The 25,253-nt window shown below is 42.1% G+C and overlaps 2 protein-coding genes across 6 annotated transcripts in view; one reads left to right on the top strand and one right to left on the bottom strand.

The window, feature by feature from the left end:
* LOC119965249 (glutamine--fructose-6-phosphate aminotransferase [isomerizing] 2-like) overlaps positions 1-601 on the bottom strand; it is a 206,590-nt gene extending 205,989 nt beyond the window's left edge. For 2 of the 3 annotated variants that reach the window (XM_038795735.1, XM_038795736.1), the window contains exon 1: positions 253-601. In XM_038795735.1, the coding sequence (XP_038651663.1) occupies positions 253-390 (138 nt within the window). In that variant the 5' untranslated portion in view covers positions 391-601. The remainder of the gene's footprint in view (positions 1-252) is intronic. The other variant, XM_038795737.1, reaches the window with a different exon arrangement.
* A 70-nt stretch (positions 602-671) lies between these two features.
* The window catches only part of LOC119965250 (CCR4-NOT transcription complex subunit 6), a 143,931-nt gene continuing 119,349 nt past the window's right edge, over positions 672-25,253 (top strand). Inside the window, exons 1-2 of one of the 3 annotated variants that reach the window (XM_038795740.1) lie at positions 672-880; positions 15,836-16,036. The gene's annotated coding sequence lies outside the window, so the exon portion shown is untranslated. Of the gene's footprint in view, positions 881-1,438; positions 1,555-15,835; positions 16,037-25,253 lie in introns of those variants that run through there. The other 2 variants (XM_038795742.1, XM_038795741.1) reach the window with 2 other exon arrangements.

Genomic DNA, 25,253 nt, shown 5'->3' with positions numbered 1-25,253 from the left:
GGATAATATTTTGCCAAAGTTAAGATGTTGGAAGACTATTTAAGGACTATAAAATGTGAATGACATTCCACATCCAATGAGAGTGGGGACCCAGGGGTGATGCCTGCAAGTGCGACCAGGTCCCAGCTGGAGTACGTTACGGGATATCAATATGAACTTTCAAGTTTTTAAGGAGAAAGAAAACACGATACTTTGATCCTCATCTTCCAGTAAACTCCTATTCCACAATACGTTGTTGATCGATATACGTACTTCGATGTCGAGCTCCCATTGACGAAGCAAAAGTTTCCAAGAAACAAAGTAAGGGCAGCCTGCGCTCCATATCACCAAATCAGTCAGGGTACAATCATTCACCCCCACACCGCACAAAGAAGACGGCGCTTTCAACATTAACACGAATTCGATGGTATCTAACCCAGTTCTGGGTAATATTTAAAACATTTGCAGAGCCTTCCAAATGCACTTGCCGAACACAAACATCGCCCTGAAGTATACGTGCGCAGCGTGAAGGAGGCGAGAAGTCGGTCCCCCCCCCCTCCTCGGTGGCTGGCTTGCTTCCCCCATCCCACTCTCTCCTCCTCGGCGCAAGTTGAACGGGCCACAGCAGGGACGCGGTTGCCCGGCAGGAGGCTCGCGCCGCCCCCAACAGCCGCGGCCTGGGCGCGCGAGCCCGCTCGCTCCGGCTCCGTTTGTTTTTCTTCACGTGAGGCCGAATGGTACGGTCCGAGCTGCAGCCAATCAGCGAGCCGCAAAGGAGGGGAAAACTCTCCGGGAAATAATGGAAAGTGGGCGCCATGATGATTGTTTGCTTTTAGAACGGGCTGGCTGGCTTTATAGGCGAAGGCAAGAAAGGTCTAGAACTTTTGTTATGTGTTCGCAGGTACGGAAATGTGCGTTTTTTAACTTCAAACTTCACGGGTTTAAGGTCCCATTCGATCCCCTGCTTTGCTCAAGCTAGAAGGTATTTTATTTTTTTTTGTAGCGTGTAAACATACGAGCCTCTGAGCCGAGCGGGGTTTTTTCAGTATTTGAATTTAGAACTTCCAGCTCAAGTTTTTTTTAAAAAAACGACTGAGCCATTCTTCCCAATCCGGTCGGCCCCCTTCATTTTAATTCGAGTCTCATATTTCCGTAAAAGTCACCAAGAGACTCGGTTGAACGGAAAACTAAGTCGCTTCTTTTATGTAGTCAACGCGAGGCCTACACGTTGTTGGGGGGGTGGGGGAAGCTTTTATTTGAACGACAGAGCGACCTAGCTTTGTGGCGGAAGTCTGCTCATCTGGTTCGAGTGACAGCTGGACGCGCCACTCAGCCACAAACCGCTCACCAATGTGGCGCACGGCGGGGTTTTCGCAGCCAATGGCTGCAGTCTGGGGGCGGGACATCCGCCATGAAGGTAGGTTGATTTAGAACGTAGTTCTTTGCGCCCCAGTTTGATAATGGTAAATACTAGTAATACGTGATTTGGGGGCATTTGATCAGTCTGCAATTTACTACAGCGTGTATTTACTTTTTAAAAAAAAAATGTGGTATAGTATTTCGCCAGTTCAGTTGGTAAGTGGATGTAGGTAGGCACAGCATCTGGGAAACGAAAGGCAATTGAACTGATAGATTTAGGTGAAAAGTAATAGTTTCACATTTATAATTCTCTAGTGTCTCAACTTAACAACCACATTTTAAAAAAGCATTGTATCTGTTTTCGTACGATCTGAACAACCGATTAAGTTTTCAAAACTACCTGTTTAGTTTATGGACGCGAACTTCGAATGAAATGACCTATTAAAGTAGATAACGTGGACAAAACATCTTGTACTGTAGTGTTACATTTTTAATTGTAATTCAAAATATACTGACGACGATAGTTATCGAGCCTCAACGGCCTGTATTTGCCACATAAAGCTGCTGCGATTGAATGTCCTTTGAGCCACCCTGTAGAGTCTGAAAAACAGGTGAAAATACAATTTCAACATTTAGGGCTCCAGTATACAGGAAGTATTTTCCCTGATGAAATGTAACGCGCAGGGACTTCTCTTTTCGTTAGGTATGTTTATTCTGTGTTTCACCTTTATTGACTAAGCATTTGGGTGAAGTGGTTTTCAACTTCGATAGTTGGGTTCATAAAACTCTACTTATAACTTACAATTGGAACCATAGGATGTAACAGCACAGCAGGTTCTGCAGCCCATGACACATGTGCCAGCTCTAATTTATTCCCAATTCTTTGTCCTTTCCCTATACCCTTGGGCGTTTCTCCCAAATGTTTATCTACTACCTTCATTAAGGTTCATGATTAGGGATTCTGTTTCTATCAATTTTTCAGTTTGGACTGCTCCAATCTTTAATTTAACAATATCTTAATTCTTTTGGTTGTCCTTTTTAAGATCTCACCAATTTCAATATATTAATCCATTCTCCTGTGCAACCTTATGAACAGAAAACTGCAACAGCTGAAAATATGAAACAATGCTGAATGCACTAACAGACCATATCTGTGAAGGAAATAGACCAGTTAGCTTTGAATACATACGTTAATAATCTAAAAAGTTGCACATCCAAAAAAGTTAATTCTTCACATGTCGTTTCACTTGGGTTCCAGCATATTCTGTTTTATTTTTTCGGGGCATGTGGTTGTCACTGGCAAGGCCAGCATTTGCCTATCCTGAATTGCTCTTGTGAAGGTGGTATTGAGCTGTTTTCTTGAACTACTGTAGTCTTATCTGGTGCAAGCACACCTGCAGTGCTACTGGGAAGGGAGTTCCAGCATTTGTTCCTGCAACAGTGAAGGAATGACTGTCTAAGTCTGAGTTGGGGTGTGTGTGGTTTGGAGAGGAACTTGGAGGTGGCAGTGTTCCTATTCATTGGCTTTCCTTGTCCTTCAGAAGTCATGGGTTTGGATAATACAGTTGAAGGAGTCTTGGTGAGTTGCAGCAATGTATATTTTATATGGTACACACTGCTGCCACAGTGCATTGGAGTGGGGAAGTGAACGTTTAAGGTGACAGGCTGAAGGGGTGCCAATCAAGTGGACTGACGTGTCCTGGTTGACAAAGTTTCATGTGTGTTGTTAGAAATATATTCATCCAGGCAACTGGACAGTATCCCATCATATTCCTGACTTGTGTTTTATAGATGGTGGCCAGGTGCAGAATTTCCAGCCTCTGACTTGCTCTTGTAGTCACAGTATTTATGTGACTTGTTTCTGGTCATTGGTTGGTAGGGGTTTAGTGACCGTAATGGTTTGTTGAATGTCATGGGGAGGTGGTTAAAATTATGTTGTTGGAAATGGTCAGATTACTTGCCACTTATATTTTTTTTAACTTGAGAGTATCCAATTAATTTTTTCCAATTAAGGGGCAATTTAGCACGTTTAATCCATCAAACTTGCACATCTTTGTGTTTGCTCCCACGCAAACACGGAGAGAATGTACAAACTCCACACGGACAGTGACCCAGAGCCGGGATCGAACCTGGGACCTAGGTACTGTGAGACTGCAGTGCCAACCACTGCGCCACCATGCTGCCCCTCTAGCCACTTATCAGTCCAAGCCTGAATGCCAGTCTCGGTATGGGCTGTGTCAGTATCAAAGCAGTTGCAAATTGAACTGAACATTGTACAATCATCAGCGAACATCCCCAGTCCTGACCTTATGATGGAAGGAAGGTCTTGATAAAGCAGCTGAAGATGGCTGGGCCTAGGACGTTACCATGAGGAACTCGTCAGCAGTGTCCTGGGATTGAGATAATTTTATAGCTTGGCATGACTCGATTTGTTTTCCATTGATTTCAATTTTGCCAGGGCTCCTTAATGCCAGACTCAATCAAAATGTCCTTGGTGTCAGTTTTTACTACTCTATACCTTCTCTGTTCTAGAAATGATTTCCATGTTCTCATTTCATAGCTAAAACCACTGATCCTGGAATCTTATACTCTTCCACATCCGCCCCATAGCCATTGTTCAAAACGCAATATGATGCCTAGACTGTGGTCTTGAAGAGTATATTTGGTGACGGACCAAATCTTGAGACTTTGTTTTTATTCTCTCCATGCTTTTTAAAAATAAATTTAGAGTACCCAATTATTTTTTTTTCCCAATTAGGGGCAATTTAGTGTGGCCATTCCACCTAACCTGCACATCTTTGAGTTGTGGGGGTGAAACCCATGCAGACACGGGGAGAATGTGCAAACTCCACACGGACAGTGACCCAGGGCCGGGTTTCGAACCCGGGTCCTCAGCGGTGTAGTCCCAGTGCTAACCACTGCGCCACAATTCTCTCCATGTAAATAAGATCGGTTGGGATGAAAAACACCATTTTCCATAATTCCTACCTTCCAATATTTGTATAACTACGAGAATTAAATAACATTTCTTCATACCATAACAAGCCATCTACTACTCTCATCCAAGGTCTTGACCCTGTCTGCCAAACTCCTATCTGCATTAAACCAATCTCTGATTGTCTGAAACAAAAAGCTAAAACTGTGCAAATATTATTTGCGCCTCACTCAGTCCTATATTTTGGGGGATACTTATTGACAAATCTTGAAGATTGATTAAGCAAATTAAGACCATGTAAGTTAAGCAGGTAATTAATTTCCAGCTCCTAATAATTTGATAACTTGCAATGATGGTCAACATAACTTCATCTATTGTGATGGTTTTAAAAATGAAGCAAATTTCTTTTTAAAGAGGCACATTTTCCTAAGTATAATGTGAAGTTTCTGCACAGGAAATCCTTCCAAATTGCCTGTAAATCATATTGTAATTGCCTCTAGATGCTGCTGTAGCAAATTGAGGTAACTTTTTGTGAGTAGATGTTTGGAGCAAGAAATGCATGTGGTCTGTTAACGTTATCCATTGAGACCGATAACTAGAGATTCAAACTTGCAGTTGTTAGCTGAAAGAATAACATGTCAAGATTACACCTTTTAAAACTTTTACTTTAACAAATGACTAAAAAATACTTGACTAGATACTATTTTCTTCTTGTAGGCAGCTTAAACTCTATAACTACAGAAAAGTGACATTGCTCTTTTCCCCACGGTAGGCTATTGCAGAAAATACGGAGGCATGGGATTCAGGGTGATTTAGCAGTTTGGATCAGAAATTGGCTAGCTGATAGAAGACAAAGGGTGGTGATTGATGGGAAATGTTCTGACTGGTGTCCAGTTACTAGTGGTGTACCACAAGGATCTGTTTTGGGGCCACTGCTGTTTGTCATTTTTATAAATTACCTGGAGGAGGGTGTAGAAGGATGGGTGAGTAAATTTGCAGATGACCCTAAAGTCGGTGGAGTTGTGGACCGTGCGGAAGGATGTTATAAGTTACAGAGGGACGTAGATAAGCTGCAGAGCTGGGCTGAGAGGTGGCAAATGGAGTTTAGTGCAGAAAAGTGTGAGGTGATTCATTTTGGTAGAAATAACAGGAAGACAGAGTACTGGGCTAATGGTAAGATTCTTGGTAGTGTGGATGAGCAGAGATCTCGGTGTCCATGTACATAGATCACTGAAAGTTGCCACCCAGGTTGAGAGGGTTGTTAAGGTGTATGGTGTGTTAGCCTTTATTGAGTTTCGGAGCCATGGGGTCATGTTGCAGCTGTACAAAACTCTGGTGCGGCCGCATTTGCAGTATTGCGTGCAATTCTGGTCACTGCATTATAGGAAGGATGTGGAAGCATTGGAAAGGGTGCAGAGGAGATTTACCAAGATGTTACCTGGTATGGAGGGAAGATCTTAAGAGGGAAGGCTGAGGGACTTGAGGCTATTTTCGTTAGAGAGAACAAGGTTAAAAGGTGACTTAATTGAGGCATACAAGATGATCAGAGGATTAGATAGGGTGGACAGTAAGAGCCTTTTTCCTCGGATGGTGATTTCTAGCACGAGGGGACATAGCTTTAAATTGAGGGGAGATAGATATAGGACAGATGTCGGAGGTAGGTTCTTTACTCAGAGAGTAGTAAGGGCGTGGAATGCCCTGCCTGCAATAGTAGTGGACTCGCCAACACTAAGGGCATTCAAATGGTCATTGGATAGACATTTGGATGATAAGAGAGTAGTGTAGATGGGCTTTAGAGTGGTTTCACAGGTCGACGCAACAGCGAGGGCCGAAGGGTCTGTACTGCGCTGTTATGTTCTATGTTCTCTTTTGTGCTCATTACCCATGGCAATATCCACAATTTACAGTCCTTTTGGCAACCAGTACTGTTATTCCCAGCTTCAAGTGGTTTCCATATCTCAATTTTGCTGAGTAGTAACTTCAAGTGACCATATCTATGCACTTTTCTTAGGTTTTCTGAGACTCTTAAATTCACCACCACCAGTAAAGCTTGTACCAGCGATTCTGCTTTCCACTGGCCATGTCTGGATGAATCTGCCAGAATCCTTAGATGACTGCAGGATCCACCTCCATAATTTGGTTGTGGTAGCTGGCAAAGTCAAACCGTCCTTTCTCTTTGCTGACCGCCCAGACTTTCTCCTGTCTGTGATATTTACTAATTTCAACATAGCTCTGTTCCCCATTGCAACTTGAAACACATCAGCATTTGCACCTTGATACAAGATTCATTAGCTATTCAACTCCCTTTCATCTTAAAAATAAATGGACAACAAACACCACAACAGTTTACAACCCAATACCTTTCTGGGACTTTGGGAAACTCATGCACTACCCATTGTAAGTTCAGAGACTGCTACTATTGTTTCCAACCGTAATTACTTTGCATCGGTGCAACATCGAGGGCCGAAGGGCCTGTACTGCGCTGTATCGTTCTATGTTCTATCTTGTCAGTGAATCAATCCAATCCTTCTTTGATCTCGAACAAGCAAACCACCCAGGTTTATTGATTGGTAGAGACACTTAATTTACCCTAAAATATATTAATAAACCTCATAATTATAATTGGTTAATTCGAAGTACAATTGTCCGTTAAAATCTTTTAACAGTAAATCTTATCAACCATAGCTGTATTGGAAATGCAAAATAAAATCGGGTTGCCACCCCTCTTCTGCCTCTCATGCCTTGCGACCCTGACTGTGTCCGTCCCCTCTCCAACCTAGACTTGCCACTACCCTTGGTGTACAAGAGCCTGTTTCTTTTGATTAAACCTTATTCTATGTTCGGGAAATAGAAAATTCGAACATGGTGCTTTGTAATTTGATATTAGGTAATGATCAGAGATAACACTGTGCTTCTAGAAACCAAAATTATGGAAATTCTATGTTATCGGTTGTGCTCATTTTAAAAGTGCATGGAAAATGACAGGATGGAAAAGCATTATAGAACTTAAATATAGATAAAACTTTGTGATACAGGTAGATTGTTTTTAAATCTGAATGATCTTAAGAATTTCCCAAAATAGATTTAATATAAAGAAAAGTTTCTGATGGGTTGATACCTTATTTACCAAATAAAAATGAACAATCCTTTATTTTATAGAAATTGTAGATTCCCATTTTAATTTTTGCTGGTATTCTATGGAGGCTGGGATCTAAAGATTGCTTTATCATATGATTTATGTTTATTTATAAAATATTCATTGTTATTTCAAATATTTATGCTATTTGCTCAGCTTCTGTTGGTTTGAAGTTCTAGAATATCAAAACAACCTGCATTTATATGGTGCCTTGAACTGTAACGTCCAAAGTACTTCAGAGGAACATTTTCAGACAAAATTTTACATTGGATTATATTGAGAGATATTGGCACAGATGACTTTGATATGAAGATTAACAGATACAGTGCAGTAATTGTACAGCCTGAATATGCCCAATCCCGAATATTGCTAAGAACCGTTAAGCTTATAGTTTGAAAAAAGTAAATTTAGATTACCCAATTATTGTTTTCCAATTCAGGGGCAATTTAGCATGGCCAATCTACCTAACTGCACATCTTTGGGTTGTGGGGACGAAGCCATGCAGACATGGGGAGAATGTGCAAACTCCACACAGACAGTGACCCAGGGCCGGGATCGAACCTGGGTCCTCAGCACCGTAAGCAGCAGTGCTAACCACTGCGCTACCAAGCCGCCCCTGAAGCTTAGAATTTAAAGACTCCAGGCCTGTTAGTCAAAATGTTATTTTAATTGGCAGCAAAGCAAGCAGTAATTTATTTTGCCTAAGAAATGGAGATGTACTGGCATTGTTTGAATCATACAATTGTCGAAAATTTTGTGTATTATGTTTTGTCATTTATGTTGTTGAGAAGTGAATCAGTTCTTTAGTGCAAAATGCCCTAAATCTTTCTTCTACAATGCCAACATAGGAGTGACTTCAGGGCTTTGATTTGGTTCACTTAAGTGAGTGCATGTATTAAGATTGAAGTTATTTGCTGTTTTAATGTTTTTTAAAATAAATTTAGAGTACCCAATTATTTTGTTACCCAAGTAAGGGGCAATTTAGCATGTCCAATCCACCTGCCCTGCACATCTTTTTGGGTTGTGGTGGCTTCAGAGAGGGAGACACAGGGAAAATGTGCAAACTCCACACGAACAGTTAGCCGGGGCCAGGATCGAACCCGGGTCCTCGTTGCTGTGTGGCAGCAATGTTAACCACTGCGCAACCGTGTCACCCTTGATTTAATATATTGACAATTGCATTTTATGAAAGCATTAGAACTAAATTACCCAAAAAAAAGTTGTTCCTGTCCACAAATGACAAGTGCACCAATCCCAATATTATAACCAACTTAGAGAGTTATTGTTAGGTTTGTACATTAACCTACTCATTAATATCTTGACTGCACCACTAAATAATTTGGAAATAGACAGACACTTCAGTTCAAACTTTGTAGTTTGGCATTCAATTGTTAATATTACAAGATATATCTTATTTACTTAATTTTAACTTAAATGTATTCGCAATTATATCTTTAGTTCTTGTTCATCACTTTTTTTCTATTTCTTCCCCTTCAAGAGCAATCTTTTTCAAACAAGTTACCATTATGTGGCTTTGCACTCGAGCCACATTTGTACCTTTTTAATTTGATGTCAAATAGCTCTTTCTTCTCTGGTTGTTGGCTCTTCCGTTGTTGACCCACAGTTCCCCAGATCTCTCGTTATATTTCCCATTCTATTTATTCAAATTGATCACTTCCATCGGTTCCTTGTATTGATCACTGCCATCAATTCCTACCTTTTTTATTTGATCTCGAATAACACTTTTGTTCTCTGGTTGTTAACTCTTCCCTTATTGACTCACAGTTGCTCAAATCTCTCCTATTTCCCATTCTATTTCTTTATATTGATCACTTCCATCAAATCCCATGTGCTCTGATGATGATGATTGAAATGTACAGTATACTAATGAACCTTTTTCAGATAACCCACCCTCACTGGGCACAATTTTATGCTTGTGTATCTTGATTCTCTCCATGGTCTTTGAAGTAGTGGAAATCGTTTTTTATTTCTTTTAAGATATGTTTTCTTCATAACTCTTAAAGTTCAGCCAACAATTCCAATCTCTTGTCTTTGATTTTGCGTATAGTTCTTAACTTATTGAATGAACTTTTCAGAACTCAAATGCAACTGTCATATTTCCATTGTTAGTTGAGCTTATATGGAGCTTGATATTCTCTTTTGCCAAAGAATTACCCTCCAAAATTCTTAGTCCTAAAGCAGTCAGTCAATCCTCTCATCAAGTTTGCAATATTGACCAGGATCCAGGAAATAACTGTTCGGTGATTGCGTACTAACTTCCACCCTCCCTCTCAGCATAGTCTTTCATGTTGCTTTGATTTTTAATAGTACAATTGTGACCATTACTCCTTTTTGAAATGTTCTAAACTCTGCATGTAATTTTTCTCCTTCCAAGTATCTTTTCAGTTGTTGTCCAAGGACCCAACTAGCTGTGATAGTTAGGGATAACTGGTTCCAACTAGCTGCCGTATAACTGATTGCTTTGAGTGTGCTTTAAAATAATTAAGGCATTAAAGGGTTCACGTGTTGTCATAAATTCTTTTGTGCTTCACTTTGGAATTAATGTATTTTTTAAGCATTGGGATTTGTTACCAGTTTGGAGCTTAAGCATTTCAGTTACATATTTAACAAATTTTGTATAGAGTAAGCTATTGAATAATATGTTAATCAAAGTAGCTTGTCATTAATTGCATGGTTTTAATCCTCTTTATGCCAATATAATTGACATATCCCCAATATTTCCTGTTTCCTCACCCACAAAGCTACCTCGGGAATGTCCCAAAATTGAATTATTGGACATATGTCTTCACCTACATACTGCCCCTCAGCAAATCATTAAACATAAACCAACTTCCTATGTATACTGATGATGTCCAGCCCTCCCTCTCTGAAGCCACCTTTTTGTTTTACTGTTATGACATTCCTCATGGAGGAGACTCGATTTCTCCACTTTAACTTTGGAACGCCTCAGCCAGTTTGGTTGATACCATCTAACTTAGCTACTTGTTCAGCCCCAACTAGACTGAATGCAAAATTGGGTTCCTGCTTGATGAAGAGTGCATTTCAAATGCTCTGCTGTCCATTGCCTAGAATATCTGTTTCCGCCTAATGCTTCCTGCTTCCAGCTTTATCTCGGAATCCACCACCTTGTCAAAATTTCGAATACATACCTTTATAAAATCGGTTGCTTGACGAAAGGGTTAGGATATTTGGGTGTTTGGACTGGAGAAGCACCCAATGGTTGATGCTGAATCTGTTTTTGGTCATAGTGTATTAAAGATGACTTGGTCTTCGGGCTTGGATAGGGAGCACCAGATCAAAATTTTACTCAAAAATAAGAAATTTAGCAAAAGTGAAGAACTCATAGTCGGGTTAATGGAATTAACAGGCATTTAACGTTTTAACGTGGATTAATACACATGTTGGGAGGGGGAAAAACAGGACTGAGTATATACTCAATGGAAAGTCATTGAGATGTGTGGGTGAATGGAGTCGCTTTTGTTGAAAGCCATAACTCTCCAAGGGGTGAATACTGTCAGATAAAACCATTATAAGGACAACAGCATTCTGCGTTTTATAAATCAAGTATTGAGAATATGAATACTAAAAATACAAAATTAGTAAGCCACAGTGCTCGAGCACAGGTTTAGGCATTGTATTATAAGAAGGGGGCATTTATTTTTTAAAATAAATTGAATACCCAATTAATTTTTTTTCCAATTAAGGGGCAATGTAGCGTGGCCAATCCACCTAACCTGCACACCGTTGAATTGTGGGGGTGAAACCTCCGCAGACAGGGGGAGAATACAAACTCCACACAGACAATTATCCGGGGCCGGGATCAAACCCGGGTCCTCAGCGCCGTAACCACTGTGCTGCCCTAGATGGGGGGGAACATTTACACCATTGAGAAGCATGCCTTCAGATTTGCAAGGATGCTAACTATATGAGGGGGAACAAAATCATAATGCTATTTCCACTGGAACAGTGAGGAGACTTAATAAGGAGAGAGATACGGGAACATATTTTGATACCAAGGGTTGTGAGGTAATGGAATTCTTTATCACAGACTGTTTAAGGCAGAGGGCATTGCATCTCTTAAGGAAAATCTTAAGCTATATCACTTACTTTGAATATTTATGAGGGATGGTATTAATTTTGGATTGCTCCAGTAAATAAGCAGCACAATAACAGTGAACCAAATAATTGCCTCCTAGGCTGCATTATGTCCTGTGGCATTGCTAAGTTTGACTTTTCATCCTGTGAAGCACAATGTGATATTTACAATATTAAGGGACTATAGAAATCCAGGTGTTGAAATTGAAGCTTTTTGCATTGTCTCTTATTCTAACTTACTAGTACTACACAGAAATGTGGAACATTGCCCAGGTATGTCCTGTGCACAAAACTGGGCAAGTCCATCCAGCCATCAGTCACACTCAATCTTCAGTAATGTAATGGAATAGAACAGTGCAGCACAGGAACAGGCCCGTTGGCCCACCAAGCCTGCGCTGATCACGTGTCCTATCTAGCCCAACCGCCTGTATCCTCCTATGCCCCGTCTGTTCATGTGCCTAACCAGATAAGTCTTAAAGGTCGCAAACGTATCTGCCTCAACCACCTCACGTGGCAGTGCATTTCAGGCCACCACTACCACCCTGTGTACAAAAAAACATCCCCCGCACATCTCCACTGAACCCCCCCCCCGGCACCTTGAACTTGTGCCCTCTTGTAATTGTCATTTCCACCTTGGGAAAAAGCATCCAACTATTCACCCTATCCATACCCCTAATAATTTTATAAACTTCTATCAGGTCACCCCTCAGCCTCCATCTCTCCAGGGAGAACAATCCCAGTTTATTCAATCTCTCCTCATAGCTAATACCCTCCATACCAGGCAACATCCTTTTAAACCTTTTCCGTACTCTCTCCAAAGCCTCCACGTCCTTCTGGTAGTGCGGTGACGAGAATTGGACACCGTATTCAAATGTGGCCTAACCAACGTTCTATATAACTGTAACATAATTTTTGAGCTTTTACACTCGATCCCTGTCCTCTGAAGGCAAGCATGCCATATGCTTTCTTTACCTGCGTTTCCACCTGTGCTGCCACTTTTAAGGATCTGTGGACCTGCACGCCCAGATCTCTGTATCTCTATGCTCCTCATGGTTCTGCCATTTATTTTGTAGCTCCCACCTGAATTGGATCTACCAAAATGCATCACCTCACATTTGTCCGGGTTAAATTCCATCTGCCATTACTCTGCCCAATTTTGTAGCCTATCCAAATCCTGTTGTATTCTCTTACAATCTTCATCACTATCTACAACTCCTGCAATCTTACTATCATCCGCAAACTTGCTAATTAGACCCGCTACGTTTTCTTCCAAGTCATTTTTAGAGCTGATCCCTGCGGAACACCATTAGTTACAGACCTCCATTCAGTAAAACACCATTCCACTGCTACCCTCTGTCTTCGGTGGCCAAGCCAGTTCTGGATCCATCCAGCTAGTTCACCCCTGACCCCATGTGATCTAATCTTTTGCACCAGCCTGCCATGAGGGACCTTATCAAATGCTTTATGAAAGTCCATGTAGACAACATCCACAGCCCTTCCCTCATCAATTATTTTTGTCAACTCAAAAAATTAAATTAAATTAGTGAGACATGACCTCCCTCGTACAAAACCATGCTGTCTGTCGCTGATACGACCATTAATTTCCTAATGTGCATAGATCCTATCTCTGGGAATCTTTTCCAATAATTTCACTATCACTGACATCAAGCTCAGTGGCCTATAATTACCCGGATTATCCTTGCAAGCCATTTTAACATTGTACAACATTGTCTATCCTCCAATCTTCTGGGATCTCACCTACGGCCAATAAGGACACAAAGATTTATGTCAGAGGCCCAGTGATTTCATCTCTTGACTCCCTCAGTAATCTGGGAGAGATGCCACTTGGCCCTGGGGATTTGTCCACCGTAATGCTTTTTAACACATCTAACACTTCCTTGAATGGGTCATCAACAGAGCTATCCAGCAGCATTTGCTTAGCAATAACCTGTTCACTGGCACTTAGTTTGGGCCCCGTCAAGGTCACTCTGCTCCTCACCTGATTACAGCCTTGGTTCAAGCATGGCCAAAAGAGCTGAATTTCTGAGGTGAGGTGAGAGTAACTGCTCTTGACATCAAGGCAGCATTTGACTGAGTGTGGTATCGAAGAGCCCTAGCAAAATCAGCGGGAAGCCCTCTGCTGGTTGGAGTCATACCAGACACTAAGGAAAATCATTGTGCGGGTTGGTGGTCAATCATTTCAGTTCCAATACATCACTGCAGGAGTTCCTCAGCGTAGAGTTGTGGGCGCAACCATCTTCAGCTGCTTTTTCAATTACCTACCTTCCACCACAAGGTCAGAAGTGGGGATTTTTTCTGATCCATTCGTGACTTCCCAGATACTGGAACAGTCCATGCTCAAATGCAGCAAAACCTGGACAATATCTACGCTTTGGCTGACAAGTAGCAATAAAGTGCCAGGCAATGACTATATCCAACAAGAGAGAATCTTATCACCCCTTAACTTTCAATGGCATGACCAATGCTGAATCCCCCACTATCAATATCCTTGATGTGGAGATGCCGGCGTTGGACTGGGGTGAGCACAGTAAGAAGTCTTACAACACCAGGTTAAAGTCCAACAGGTTTGTTTCAAACACGAGCTTTCGGAGCACGGCTCCTTCTTCAGGTGAATGGAAAGCCTTTCCATTCACCTGAAGAAGGAGCCGTGCTCCGAAAGCTCGTGTTTGAAACAAACCTGTTGGACTTTAACCTGGTGTTGTAAGACTTCTTACTGTATCAATATCCTGGGAGGGGGGGAGGCTACCACTGAATTGGACTAGCCATATAAATACTGTGGCTACATGTGCAGGTACGAGGCTAGGAATCCTGCAGCAAGTAACTCACCAGCTGACTCCCCAAAGCCTGTCCGCCACCGACGAGGCCCAAGTCAGGAGTGTGTTTGAATACTCCAGTTGCCTGGATGATTGCAGCTCCAACAACACTCAAGAAGCTTGACATATTCAGCTCAAAGCAACTCCCTTGATAGGCAGTTTTTCCACAATCATTCCCTGCCTCTACCGCTATAGTGTGCACCATCAACAAGATGCATTATAGGAACTCACCAAGGCTCCATGGCAGTACCTTGCAACCCACAACTGTTACCATCTAGAAGGACAGGGGCAGCAGACATAGAACATCCACACCTGGAAGTTTCCTTCCAAATCATTCAGCATCTAGACTTGGAAATATATCTGTTACTTCACTGTTGCTGGGTCAAAATCCTGGAACACCTTCCCTAACAGCATTGAGGGTGTACTTGGACCTCAGTCATTGTAGGTTCAAGAAGACAACTTATGCCACCTTTTGTGAGGGAATTATGGGCATTAAACCCTGGCCTAGCCAACAATGCCCACATCCCACAAATGAATTTAAAAAATGAATCTCTTCTATAAACATTACATATATACATAGAAGATAGGAGCAGGAGGAGGCCTTTTGGCCCTTCAAGCCTGCTCCGCCATTCATCGCGATCTTGACTGATCATCCAACTCAATAGACTAATCCTGCTTTCTCCCCATAGCCTTTGATCCCATTCTCCCCAAGTGCTATGTCTAGCTGCTTCTTGAATATATTCGAAGTTTTAGCATCAACTAATTCCTGTAGTCATGAATTCCACAGGCACACCACTCTGTGTGTGAAGAAATATCTCCTTATCTGTGTCCGAAATGGTTTACCCTGAATCCTCAAGACTGTGACCCCTGGTTCTGGACACACCCATCATTGGTCACATCTTCCCTGCATCTACCCTATCTAGTCCCGTTAAAATTATAAGTCTCTGAGATCCCCCCTCATTCTTCTGAACTCCAGCGAGAACAGTCCCAACCTAGTCAATCTCTCCTTGTATGACAGTCCTGCCATCTCAGGAATCAGTCTGGTAAACCTAATTCAAATTAAGAAGTCTGGGCTTGTTCTTAGCAGTAGTGTGAATGTGTACATTAGAACATAGATATTTCTAAATTATTTAACCTGATGCTGTTGAACTGGGTTTCTTCAATAAAAACCCCGCAAGGAACTATGGAAAAGTAAAAAGTGTCATACTGAAAAAAAAATGCTGGACATACTCAGTAGCTGTTGCAACACCTGTCGAGAGAGAAATGTTCTGACTTTTCTTCAGAAGTAAAGTTCTTGTGCGAGAAAACTGAAACTGTAGCACTTCTAATTTTGATCCCAAAATCTATACAGGATACTTCATTGTAGGTTGTAACACAGTGCAGATCTTAAATGGCTTGAATTTTCCAGTGTTTCTAGCTCAGAATTGATATTCTCTTTTACTTTCTTCCCTTTCACCCTCCCCCCAACAAACAAAGGAGAGCAAGAGTGTGAATGAAGTGTCTAGACAAATTGAAGTTCATCTGCTATCCTTCAGCTGATTCATTTAATGTTGGTAAATGTAATGTGTGAAGACTGTTAATTAATGAGATTGGCATCATTACTGATATGCAAACTCTGGAATCACCCTTGCCACTCTTCTGAACAGCCTGATACATCAGTGCTCTCTTGAAAGTCAGGTGCGTAAGATGTTCTCGTATGACGATCGGTAAATTATTTGGGGTTAAATTTATTTGTGTTGACTTCTATGATGTCTGCCACTTGATTAGTGTTGTTCCTTATCTTAAATTTCTTTCATCTGTTGGATTATTTAGTGTAGAGTATTCTCTAAGGCCGTTAGATTCAGATGTCACGGTTTGCCAGTGACGATCTTTCCATATTTCAAGATTTGTTACAGGCTAAAGAGTATGAGTATTCGAAGTATGAAAGTGAGCAGTTCCGTGGTATCTGTAGACCAATCATAGAATCAATCTTAACACCCTTGCCAGTGCAGAAGGATGCCATTCAGCCCATCGAGTCTGCACCAACCCTCTGAAAGAGCAGTCCACCTAGGCCCACTCTCCTGTCCCATCCCCGTAACCCTGCGCATTGATCATGGGCAATCCATCTAACCTGCACATCTTTGGACAGTGGGAGGAAACCGGAGCACCCAGAGGAAACCCACACAGACACTCGGAGAACATACAAACCACACAGTCACCCAAGATGGAAATCAAACTTGAGTCACTCGTGCTGTGAGGCAGCAGTGCTAACTACTAAGTTGGCTGATGGTCCACCAAAATCTCAATTTTAAAATTTCCATTCCGAAAACCAAATCCCATCCTAGCCTCACCTCTCCCAATATCTGTAACCTTCTGTAGACTTTCAATCCTGAGAACTCAACATACCACCAACTCTGGCCGGATACTCTGGAATTCCCATCCTAATGATGCTCCTTTCTACCTCTTTGACCAAGCTTTCGGTCACCCGAATTTTACTGCCTTTAGCTTCGCATAGTTTATTTTTCTTATAAATTTAGAGTATCCAATTCTTTTTCCCAATTAAGGGGCAATTTAACGTGGCCAATTCACCTATCTTGCACATCTTTTTGGGTTGTGGGGGTGAGACCCACACAGACATTGGGAGAATGTGCAAACTTCACACGGATAGTGACCCGGGGCCAGGATTGAACCCTGGTCCTCGGCACCATGAGATAGCAATCCTAACCACTGCGCCACCGTGCTGCCTGGCTCAGTGTAAATTTTTGTCTGATTACAATCGTCGGCACGTTTTATCAAGTTAAAGGTGAATTAGAAATGCTATTTGATTGCACTTGGGAAAATTGACTTTGAATAGGAAAATTAGGGCAATGTGAAAGTGATCGCATTTCATGTTTACACATTTCTCCAGTGTATGTGTGTGTGCCTTGTGATTAAGTAACATAGATGTATTGTACTGACCATTTTGATTTATGCCAGACATCTAAAACCTTACTGTTTCAAATGATTCCTGCAAACTTTACTGTATAGAACATAGAGTCCCAACAATGCCGAAGAAGGCCATTCGGCCCGTAGAGTCTGCACTGACCTCCGAAAGAGCATCCTGCCTAGGCTCCCTGCACCACCCTATCCCCGCAACCTAACCTATGTATTTTTGGACACTGAGGGGCAATTTAGCATGACCAATCCATGTAATCTGCACATCTTTGGACTGTGGGAGGAAATCTGAGCATCCAGAGGAAACCCACGCAGATGGGGAGAATGTGCAAACTCCACAGTCACCCAAGGTCGGAATCGAACCTGGGTCACTGGAGCTGTACCAGTCATGCCGCATATTCTATAACGTCCATTTCTCAATTGCTAATTTTACTCATTCATGCAGTTATTTTTTGGCAGATGGTATTTGTGGAGCTAGCACGGAATAACATTACTTTGTCCAAAAGAATAGTAGAAGAAAATCATTTAAGGCAATTGCCAAAAATGGTTGTCTTTGATAGTGCCGTGCCCTGCCAGTTATCTACAATTATTAACTATTTTGGGGAAGCAGGTCATTTTCACCAGTTCTGGTCAGATTGGGTGTAGTGTGAGCAGAACTGTGATCTCTACAAAATTGTCACAAAGTTTCAGTTAAAAGTTAGTTCATTTAAATTTTTATGATTTCCTTTAGTAATCCCATTTTTTACTTGCATTGTATTAGTAATTGGATAACTTTTTTGGTCACAAAATTACTTGCAAGTCTAAGGAGCAAATGTCATGTGAGTACCTTTAAGAAATGGGTGTTTAAGAAATATACCTTTAAGAAATAGAGCTGCTCATGTTATTGGAGTGATGTCAGTGTGGGTGGAGCTGAGCTCTACTTCTGCTTTTTAGTTTCAGTTTGAGAAAAAGCTTGGGTGTCTGTGTTTTTCAGTGAGCTGCATCTGGAGTTAAAACAAAGGGCTGTACTGTTGATCTCTGCCATGAAGGACTATCTCTTGATCATTTGGTGAATTCAGAAGAATTAGAAATGTTTTCTGTCTTGAATGTAAACCCTGATGTGCTTCTGTTTAGAGGTTTGTTAAGTATTTTGGGTGTAAAAGGGCAGCATACAGGTTACTTAGTGTTGTATTCTTTGGGTGTTATCTTTGAATTAATGGTTGCTAAGATATTCACTGTTTTAAAAAGGTTAACTTGAGTTCATAGAATAAACATTGTTTTGCTTTTAAAAAAAAAACTTTTCGATTTCTAAAGTACCACACTTGTAGAGAGGGCCATGTGCTCCCCATACCACAATCTATTAAACATTGCGGGTCAGATGAACTCCATGGTACACTTTGGGATTCTCTAAACCCTGACCCATAACACAAACCATCAATTATTTGTTTGTTTATCCTTTTGTGCTTCCCCACTTGCAAAAGTTGAACTTTATGATCAAACTGGTGGCCACAAAAAATTTGATGATCTCAACTGTTGTACATTCCAGCTGAAGGTGGTACTCAGAATCTGAAAGGCTGAAGTATCATAGGGTAACTTATCATTAGTCTTGTGAATTTTGAACATTTTTGCATTTTCTCTAGTTTGAAGAATGCTATTCATAAACATCTGTCTATGGGTGAAAGTCAAAGGCGTAAAAGTATTTCAGCATCCATGCAGTGAAAAGATGATGCCATTTATTTTTACAAATGGAAGACTGGAGTGCTTGTGAATAATTTTCTGCACATGAATATGTTGTATTCATTAAGGGTGAAGAAACTACATTTTCTGTATCCTGTTGCTACTTTTAAAAATAGTTGGTTATGATAAAGCCAGGGCTATTGAAAGACTTTGAAGTCATAATCTTTAAAAAGGTTAATTCTTCAGATTAGGCATCACTGGAAAGGCTGGAAATAGTTGACCTGAAAAGGTTGTGGTCTTAAACTTCTTTGCAACAGTTTAATAGGTTGAATAGCTTGCAGTTAAATGAAATGAAAATGAAAATTGTTTATTGTCACGAGTAGGCTTCAATGAAGTTACTGTGAAAAGCTCCTAGTCGCCACATTCCGGCGCCTGTTCGGGGAGGCTGGTACGGGAATTGAACCGTGCTGCTGGCCTGCCTTGGTCTGCTTTAAAAGCCAGCGATTTAGCCCAGTGTGCTAAACCAGTCCCTAAATAAATTTAGGGGACAAGTTCGATGTTTAGGACACTCCAGTACAACGTCATGGTCATTTTTCTGGTATTGGCTGTTTATTTTTTTCCAGAAGTTTAGAAAATCTCTTAATTTCTCAAGCTGCTGTTGTGCGGTTTAAGTTTGTATTCTCTGAATTAGTAGTCCACTTATTTAACCAACGTATAATGACGTTTTATCAACCAAAGAATTGATGTATATCAGGAAACCTGCAAGGATTGTGAATAAAATCTATACGGAATTTTAATTCATAGAATTTACAGTGCAGAAGGAGGCCATTCGGCCCACCAGCTTTTGGAAAGAGCACCCTACCCAAGCCCATACCTCCACCCTATCCCCATAACCCAGTAACCCCACCTAACACTAAGGGCAATTTGGACCCTAAGGGCAATTTGGACCCTAAGGACCCCTGGCCAATCCATCTAACCTGCATATCTTTGCACTGTGGGAGGAAACCCACGCACACACTGGGAGAACGTGCAGACTCCAAACAGACAGTGACCCAAGCCGGGATTCGAACCTGAGACCCTGGAGCTGTGAAGTATTTGTGCTAACCACTATGCTACCGTATTGCCCCAAATCATGAAATTACATTACTCCAGATTGATCAAGTAGGTTTTCATTTTAATAAGCCGCATGCATGAACAGTTAGTTAGGCTGACCTCATAATTTCAATATCCTTTACAATATTGTGATGAATGTAGGAATTTCAGATATTAGATGAATTTTGTGCAGTAAGAAGGATTAGAAGCCTGGGTTAGTATGTATGCCTGCTGCATTAGTGTTTTTAAAAATCCTGGTTGACAAGACAGCTCGGCTTTTTGGGAGCCAGCGGTGCAATTAAAGCACCGTAAAAGCATGGACTGATGTTTGTTTGTTTGGATTAAAAGAGTTCCTTATGGAGTATTTAATTAAAGACATTTTGTTGCAGCATGGTAAGATGATGTAACTAATGGGAGGAGCTAGGGTACCAGGCATTTTAGCAGAGATTGTTCAGTTGGTTCCTGAAGTCAAAACCATTGAGAGTTTCTGAAGGCTTCACCTGGAGATCCTGCATTGTTCTGACAGGTCTATCTCTTAAAACATTTCCAAAGAACATTTCTTAAGCAAATATGCCTGGGTCTGCTAACTGTATTTAAAAGTGGATGTTGTCCTGAGATCAGTTGTTTAAGTGGAAATAGAGATGGTAGTTGAGGGTTATTGCGTCACTGTGGTGGTTAGCATTATTTAGGAGGTAATTGTAAGTTATTTTCTTGTGTGATGTTAAAGATACTTTCGTAAAAAAGTTTGTTTTAATATACCGTATCCCTATTTTTCATGAAATCACTCCTGGAGCGAGCTATTCTTTCCTTGCAGTCTTAAAAATTTAAAGTAAAACATTTGAGGTTTCAGTCCAATATTCTAGCCACTGTTGGGGTCTGGTCCAGTATCTTGTTAGTATCCTCTATATAATTGCAGAATCCTCCATATAATTTCAGTATCCTCTATATAATTTCAGTATCCTCTCTTGCCTCCACTTTCTCAGTTCCCTTAAATGCAATAAGGAACTTGCCATTGCAACAGAACTGTATTAGAAATTGCATTTAAAATACCTGTACTACTGCTAGGAATGTTGAATGTGGTGCACATGATGTCGTTGCCCGTTGTTGCATTTGATCATTTGCAACTTAGTTCTGCCACCTCTCGTACTGGTAGATAAATGTTCGGAAATCACTTTGATAATTGAAGATAATATTCATTGCATTCAACATTTACCAGAATATGTTGCTTACTGAAGGAACCCTAAATAAATTGAAATAGAACAAATACAAACGGATACTGATAAGTGTCATGTGACCAGCAGCTCTAAGATCAGTGTGCACATGATTGGGCAGCTCATACAGATTCAATGTAAATTACTAATTCACTGATATAATTCGAAGAAACTATGTAAATGTAGGCTGGTTTGACCTCCAGCAAACATGTGCATTATTGGACACAAATTCTTATTTTGGTGGGGGGGAAGGAAAATTTGCTCAAAAGATCTACATTTCAATCTTGTGGAGCAGAGGATTAAAAGAAAAGTTTCAAAAATGGTGGGGAATGAGATGCAAAAGGAATAGTCATTGTCGTTGATAGCAAAATTAAATTGTAATTCAAGTTGCATTCCTCAGGAAACCTCCTTGGAAATCTTGATGAGGGCTATTTTGTGTTGAGCATGCAAAAGTGTTTGAGTAGCTATATGACTTTTAAGTAATTGGATGGATGGAACCAATTGTAAAGAGACCACGATACAAGTAAATGGTAAATACAGTTCAAGTTAAATCTATAATAAGAAGTCTTTTTAGGCTTAAATTCATTTGCAGTGCACTGGGATTCACTTTCTTGCCATAATTGAAGATTTCAGAAAAGTAAAGTAACAATTTTAACGTAGGGAATGTGTAATGATGCTTTTGTGGGCAGGGAGGGGGCCAAAAAAAATTGGAGTAGATAAAGGAACAGAATTATTTTGGGCAGCACGGTGGCATAAGTGGATAGCACTGGCTTCACAGCGCCCGGGTCCCAGGTTCGATTCCCCGCTGGGCCATTGTCTGTGCAGAGTCTGCACATTCTCCCTGTGTCTGCGTGGGTTTCCTCCGGCTGCTCTAGTTTCCTCCCACAGTCCAAAGACGTGCAGGTTAGGTGGATTGGCTATGATAAATTGCCCTTAGTGACCAAAAAGGTTTGGAGTGGCTATTGGGCTACGGGGATAGGGTGGAAGTGAGGGCTTTAGTTGGTTGGTGCACACTCGATGGACCGAATGGCCTCCTGCACTGTATGTTCATCAGAATCTAAGCAAGAATCAGTGCACTGAAAGATGTGAAGGGTTAGAAGACTGTCGAAAGCTGCATAGATCAAATTGAGGTTTACAAGATGATAAAAGGTATTAATAAAGTAGACGTGGAGCAGATGCTTCCTCTTGTGGGGCATTCTAGAATGAGAATAGTCTTAGGATAGGTGGCAGCAAATTTAAAACTGAGTTGAGCAGAAACTACTTCTCCCAAAGGGCTGTGAATCTGTGGAATTTGCTGCCCCAGAGTGCAGTGGATGTTGGGACAGTGAGTAAATTTAAGAAGGAGTTAGGCAGATGTTTAATTGGTAATGGGTTGAAGAGTGGAGAATGGGCAAGACATTTTATTGAGGCATTTATAATTTTAACCCAGGAGGAGAGAAGGGGACATGGGGTGGTTTCTGGACGAGTTGGAATTTCCCCAGGTGGAGGAAGCAAAGAGGCAGGCATTGGAGGAGCCCCTGGGGCTGAGGAAGGGGCTGGATAGTATCAGGGATATGAAGTCGGGGAAGGCCCCTGGGCCGATGGGTACCTGGCAGAATTTTATAAGGAATTTGTGGCGGGCCTGGCACTACATCTGTTTAATGAAGCACTGGAGAGAGGGGAGTTGCCGGAGACGATGAAGCAGGCAGTAATTACACTAATCCCCCAAAAAAGGGAAGGATCTGGTGGAATGTGGGTTGTATAGACCCATATCACTATTGAACACGGATGTGGAAGTATTGGCAGGGAGGATGGAGGATTGTGTCCCGGGGGTCATTCCAGAACATTAAACGGGCTTTGTGAAGTGCAGGCAGCTCGCGAGTAATATAAGATGGATGTTGAATGTGGTGATGAATCCGTCGAGAGCTCTGCTCCGGAGGTGGTGGTGTCCATGGGCGCGGAGAAAGCATTTGATCAGGTGGAGTGGTGGCACTTGTTTGGGAAGGTTTGGGTTTGGGCCAAGATTTGTGGCATGGGTACCGTTGCTGTATGTGGCGTCAAGCATGAGGGTGAGGACGAATGATAGCTCATGAAGCTTTGACTTACACAGGGGTGCCCGCTGTCGCCGCTGCTGTTTGCGCTGGCCATAGAGCCATTGGTGATGGCTCTCAGGGGGTCGGCAGAGTGGCAGGGGATAATGAGGGGACAGAGGGAGAATCGGGTGTCGTTCTATGCCGATGACCTCTTGCTGTATGTTTCTGATCCATTGGAGAGTATTGGAAGGATTATGGGCCTGTTGGAGAGGTTTGGAGGGTTCTCGGGATACAAACTGAATTTAGGGAAAAGCGAGGTATTCCTGCTGAATGAGCTCCCCAGGAGAGATTCCATTTACGGTAGCGAGGGACAGGTTTAGGTACTAGGGCATTCAGGTAGCGAGGGAATGGACGGGGCTCCATAAGTGGAACTTAACGAAGCTGGTGGAGGAGGCCAGGGAGGATCTTAAGAGGTGGGATACACTGTACTAAAGTTGGCGGTGGGGTCCAAGTGGTGAAAATTAATATTCTGCCGAGGTTCTTGTTTATCTTTCAGGCGCTCCCTATCTTTATACCAAAGGCCTTTTTTGGAAAGTGGACATAATCATCTCTGACTTCGTATGGGCGGGGAAGGTGCCGAGGGTGGGGAGTACCCTGCTACAGAGGCAGAGGCAGCAGGGGGGGTTTAAACTTGTTTCATTATTATTGGGCAGCGAATGTGGACAAGGTGCGGCGGTGGTGGGAAGGAGACTGGGTAGAGTGGGTTAGGATGGAGGAGGAATCTTGTAAAGGGTCTAGTTTGAGGGCTATGGTGATGGCAGCGTTGCCAATGGATCAGGGATCCCAGTGGTGTAGTCCACGGTCAAGATATGGAATTAGCTGAGGAGGCATTTTAGGGTGGAAGGGATTTCGGTGCTAACGCCGCTGTGTGAGAATCATCGGTTTGAGCCAGCGGGGGGGGGGATGGATAGTGCATACAGGAGGTGGAGGGAAATGAGGCTGGTCAAGGTGAGGGATTTTTAACTGGAGGAAGGATTCACCAGTCTGGAGGAGCTTAGGGAGAAGGTAGAGCTGCCGAGGGGTAGTGAGTTCAGGTATCTAAAGGTTAGGGACTTTGCACGAAAGGTCTGGAAGGGGTTCCCTCGAATGCCGGGATACACCCTGCTGGAGCGACTGCTGCTTCCGGATGTGGAAGGGGAGGGAAGAATTGGGGATATATACAAGTGGCTGGGGGAGCAGGGAGGCGAGTGGGTGGTGAAAATCAAGGAGAAATGGGAAGTGGAGTTGGGAATGGAGATCAATTGGGGAGTATGGAGTGAGGCACTGCGAAGGGTAAACAGGACCTCCTCTTGTGCAAGGATGAGCCTGATACAGTTTAAGGTGGTGCATATGAATCGGGTGAGAATGGGTGGGTTCTTTCAGGGGGTGGCAGATGAGTATGAGAGGTGTGGGTGGGGCCAGCGAATCATGCGTACATGTTTGGGGTTGTGAAAAATTGGGAAGATTCTGGGCGGGGGTGTTCGCGGTCTTAGCCAGGATAGTGGAGGAGGGAGTGGACCCGGACCCTTTGGTGGCGATTATTTTGGGGTTTCGGAGAAGCCGGAGCTCATGGAGAGGTGGAAGGCCGATGTCTTGGCCTTCGCCTCTCTGAATGCACGGCGACGAATTTTGCTGGAGTGGCGGTCGGCATCGCCACCGGGGATAGCACCATGGTTGGGTGACCTGTATAACTGCCTGCGGTTAGAGAAGATAAAGTATGATTAAGGGGCTCAGCAGGGGAGTTTGAGAAAAGGTGGGGGATGTTTGTGACCGTGTTTGAGGAGCTGTTTGTCGTGGGTGGTGGGGGGTGAAAAAGAAGAAAAATCTGGATAAATTGTATAGTTGATTTGTTGGGAAGAATGTTTCCTGGGGTGTTTATTTGCTGTAACCTAATTTGATAAAAGTTTGAATAAAATGCGTTTTAAAAAAATTAAAAAATTCTACTCGTATCTTAAGAACTTATGAATGCTG

Source organism: Scyliorhinus canicula, chromosome 4, assembly GCF_902713615.1.
Source record: "Scyliorhinus canicula chromosome 4, sScyCan1.1, whole genome shotgun sequence".
Taxonomy (NCBI): domain Eukaryota; kingdom Metazoa; phylum Chordata; class Chondrichthyes; order Carcharhiniformes; family Scyliorhinidae; genus Scyliorhinus; species Scyliorhinus canicula.
The sequence above is the reverse complement of the archived record's forward strand: the minus strand, read 5'-3'. Positions and strand labels throughout refer to the sequence as shown.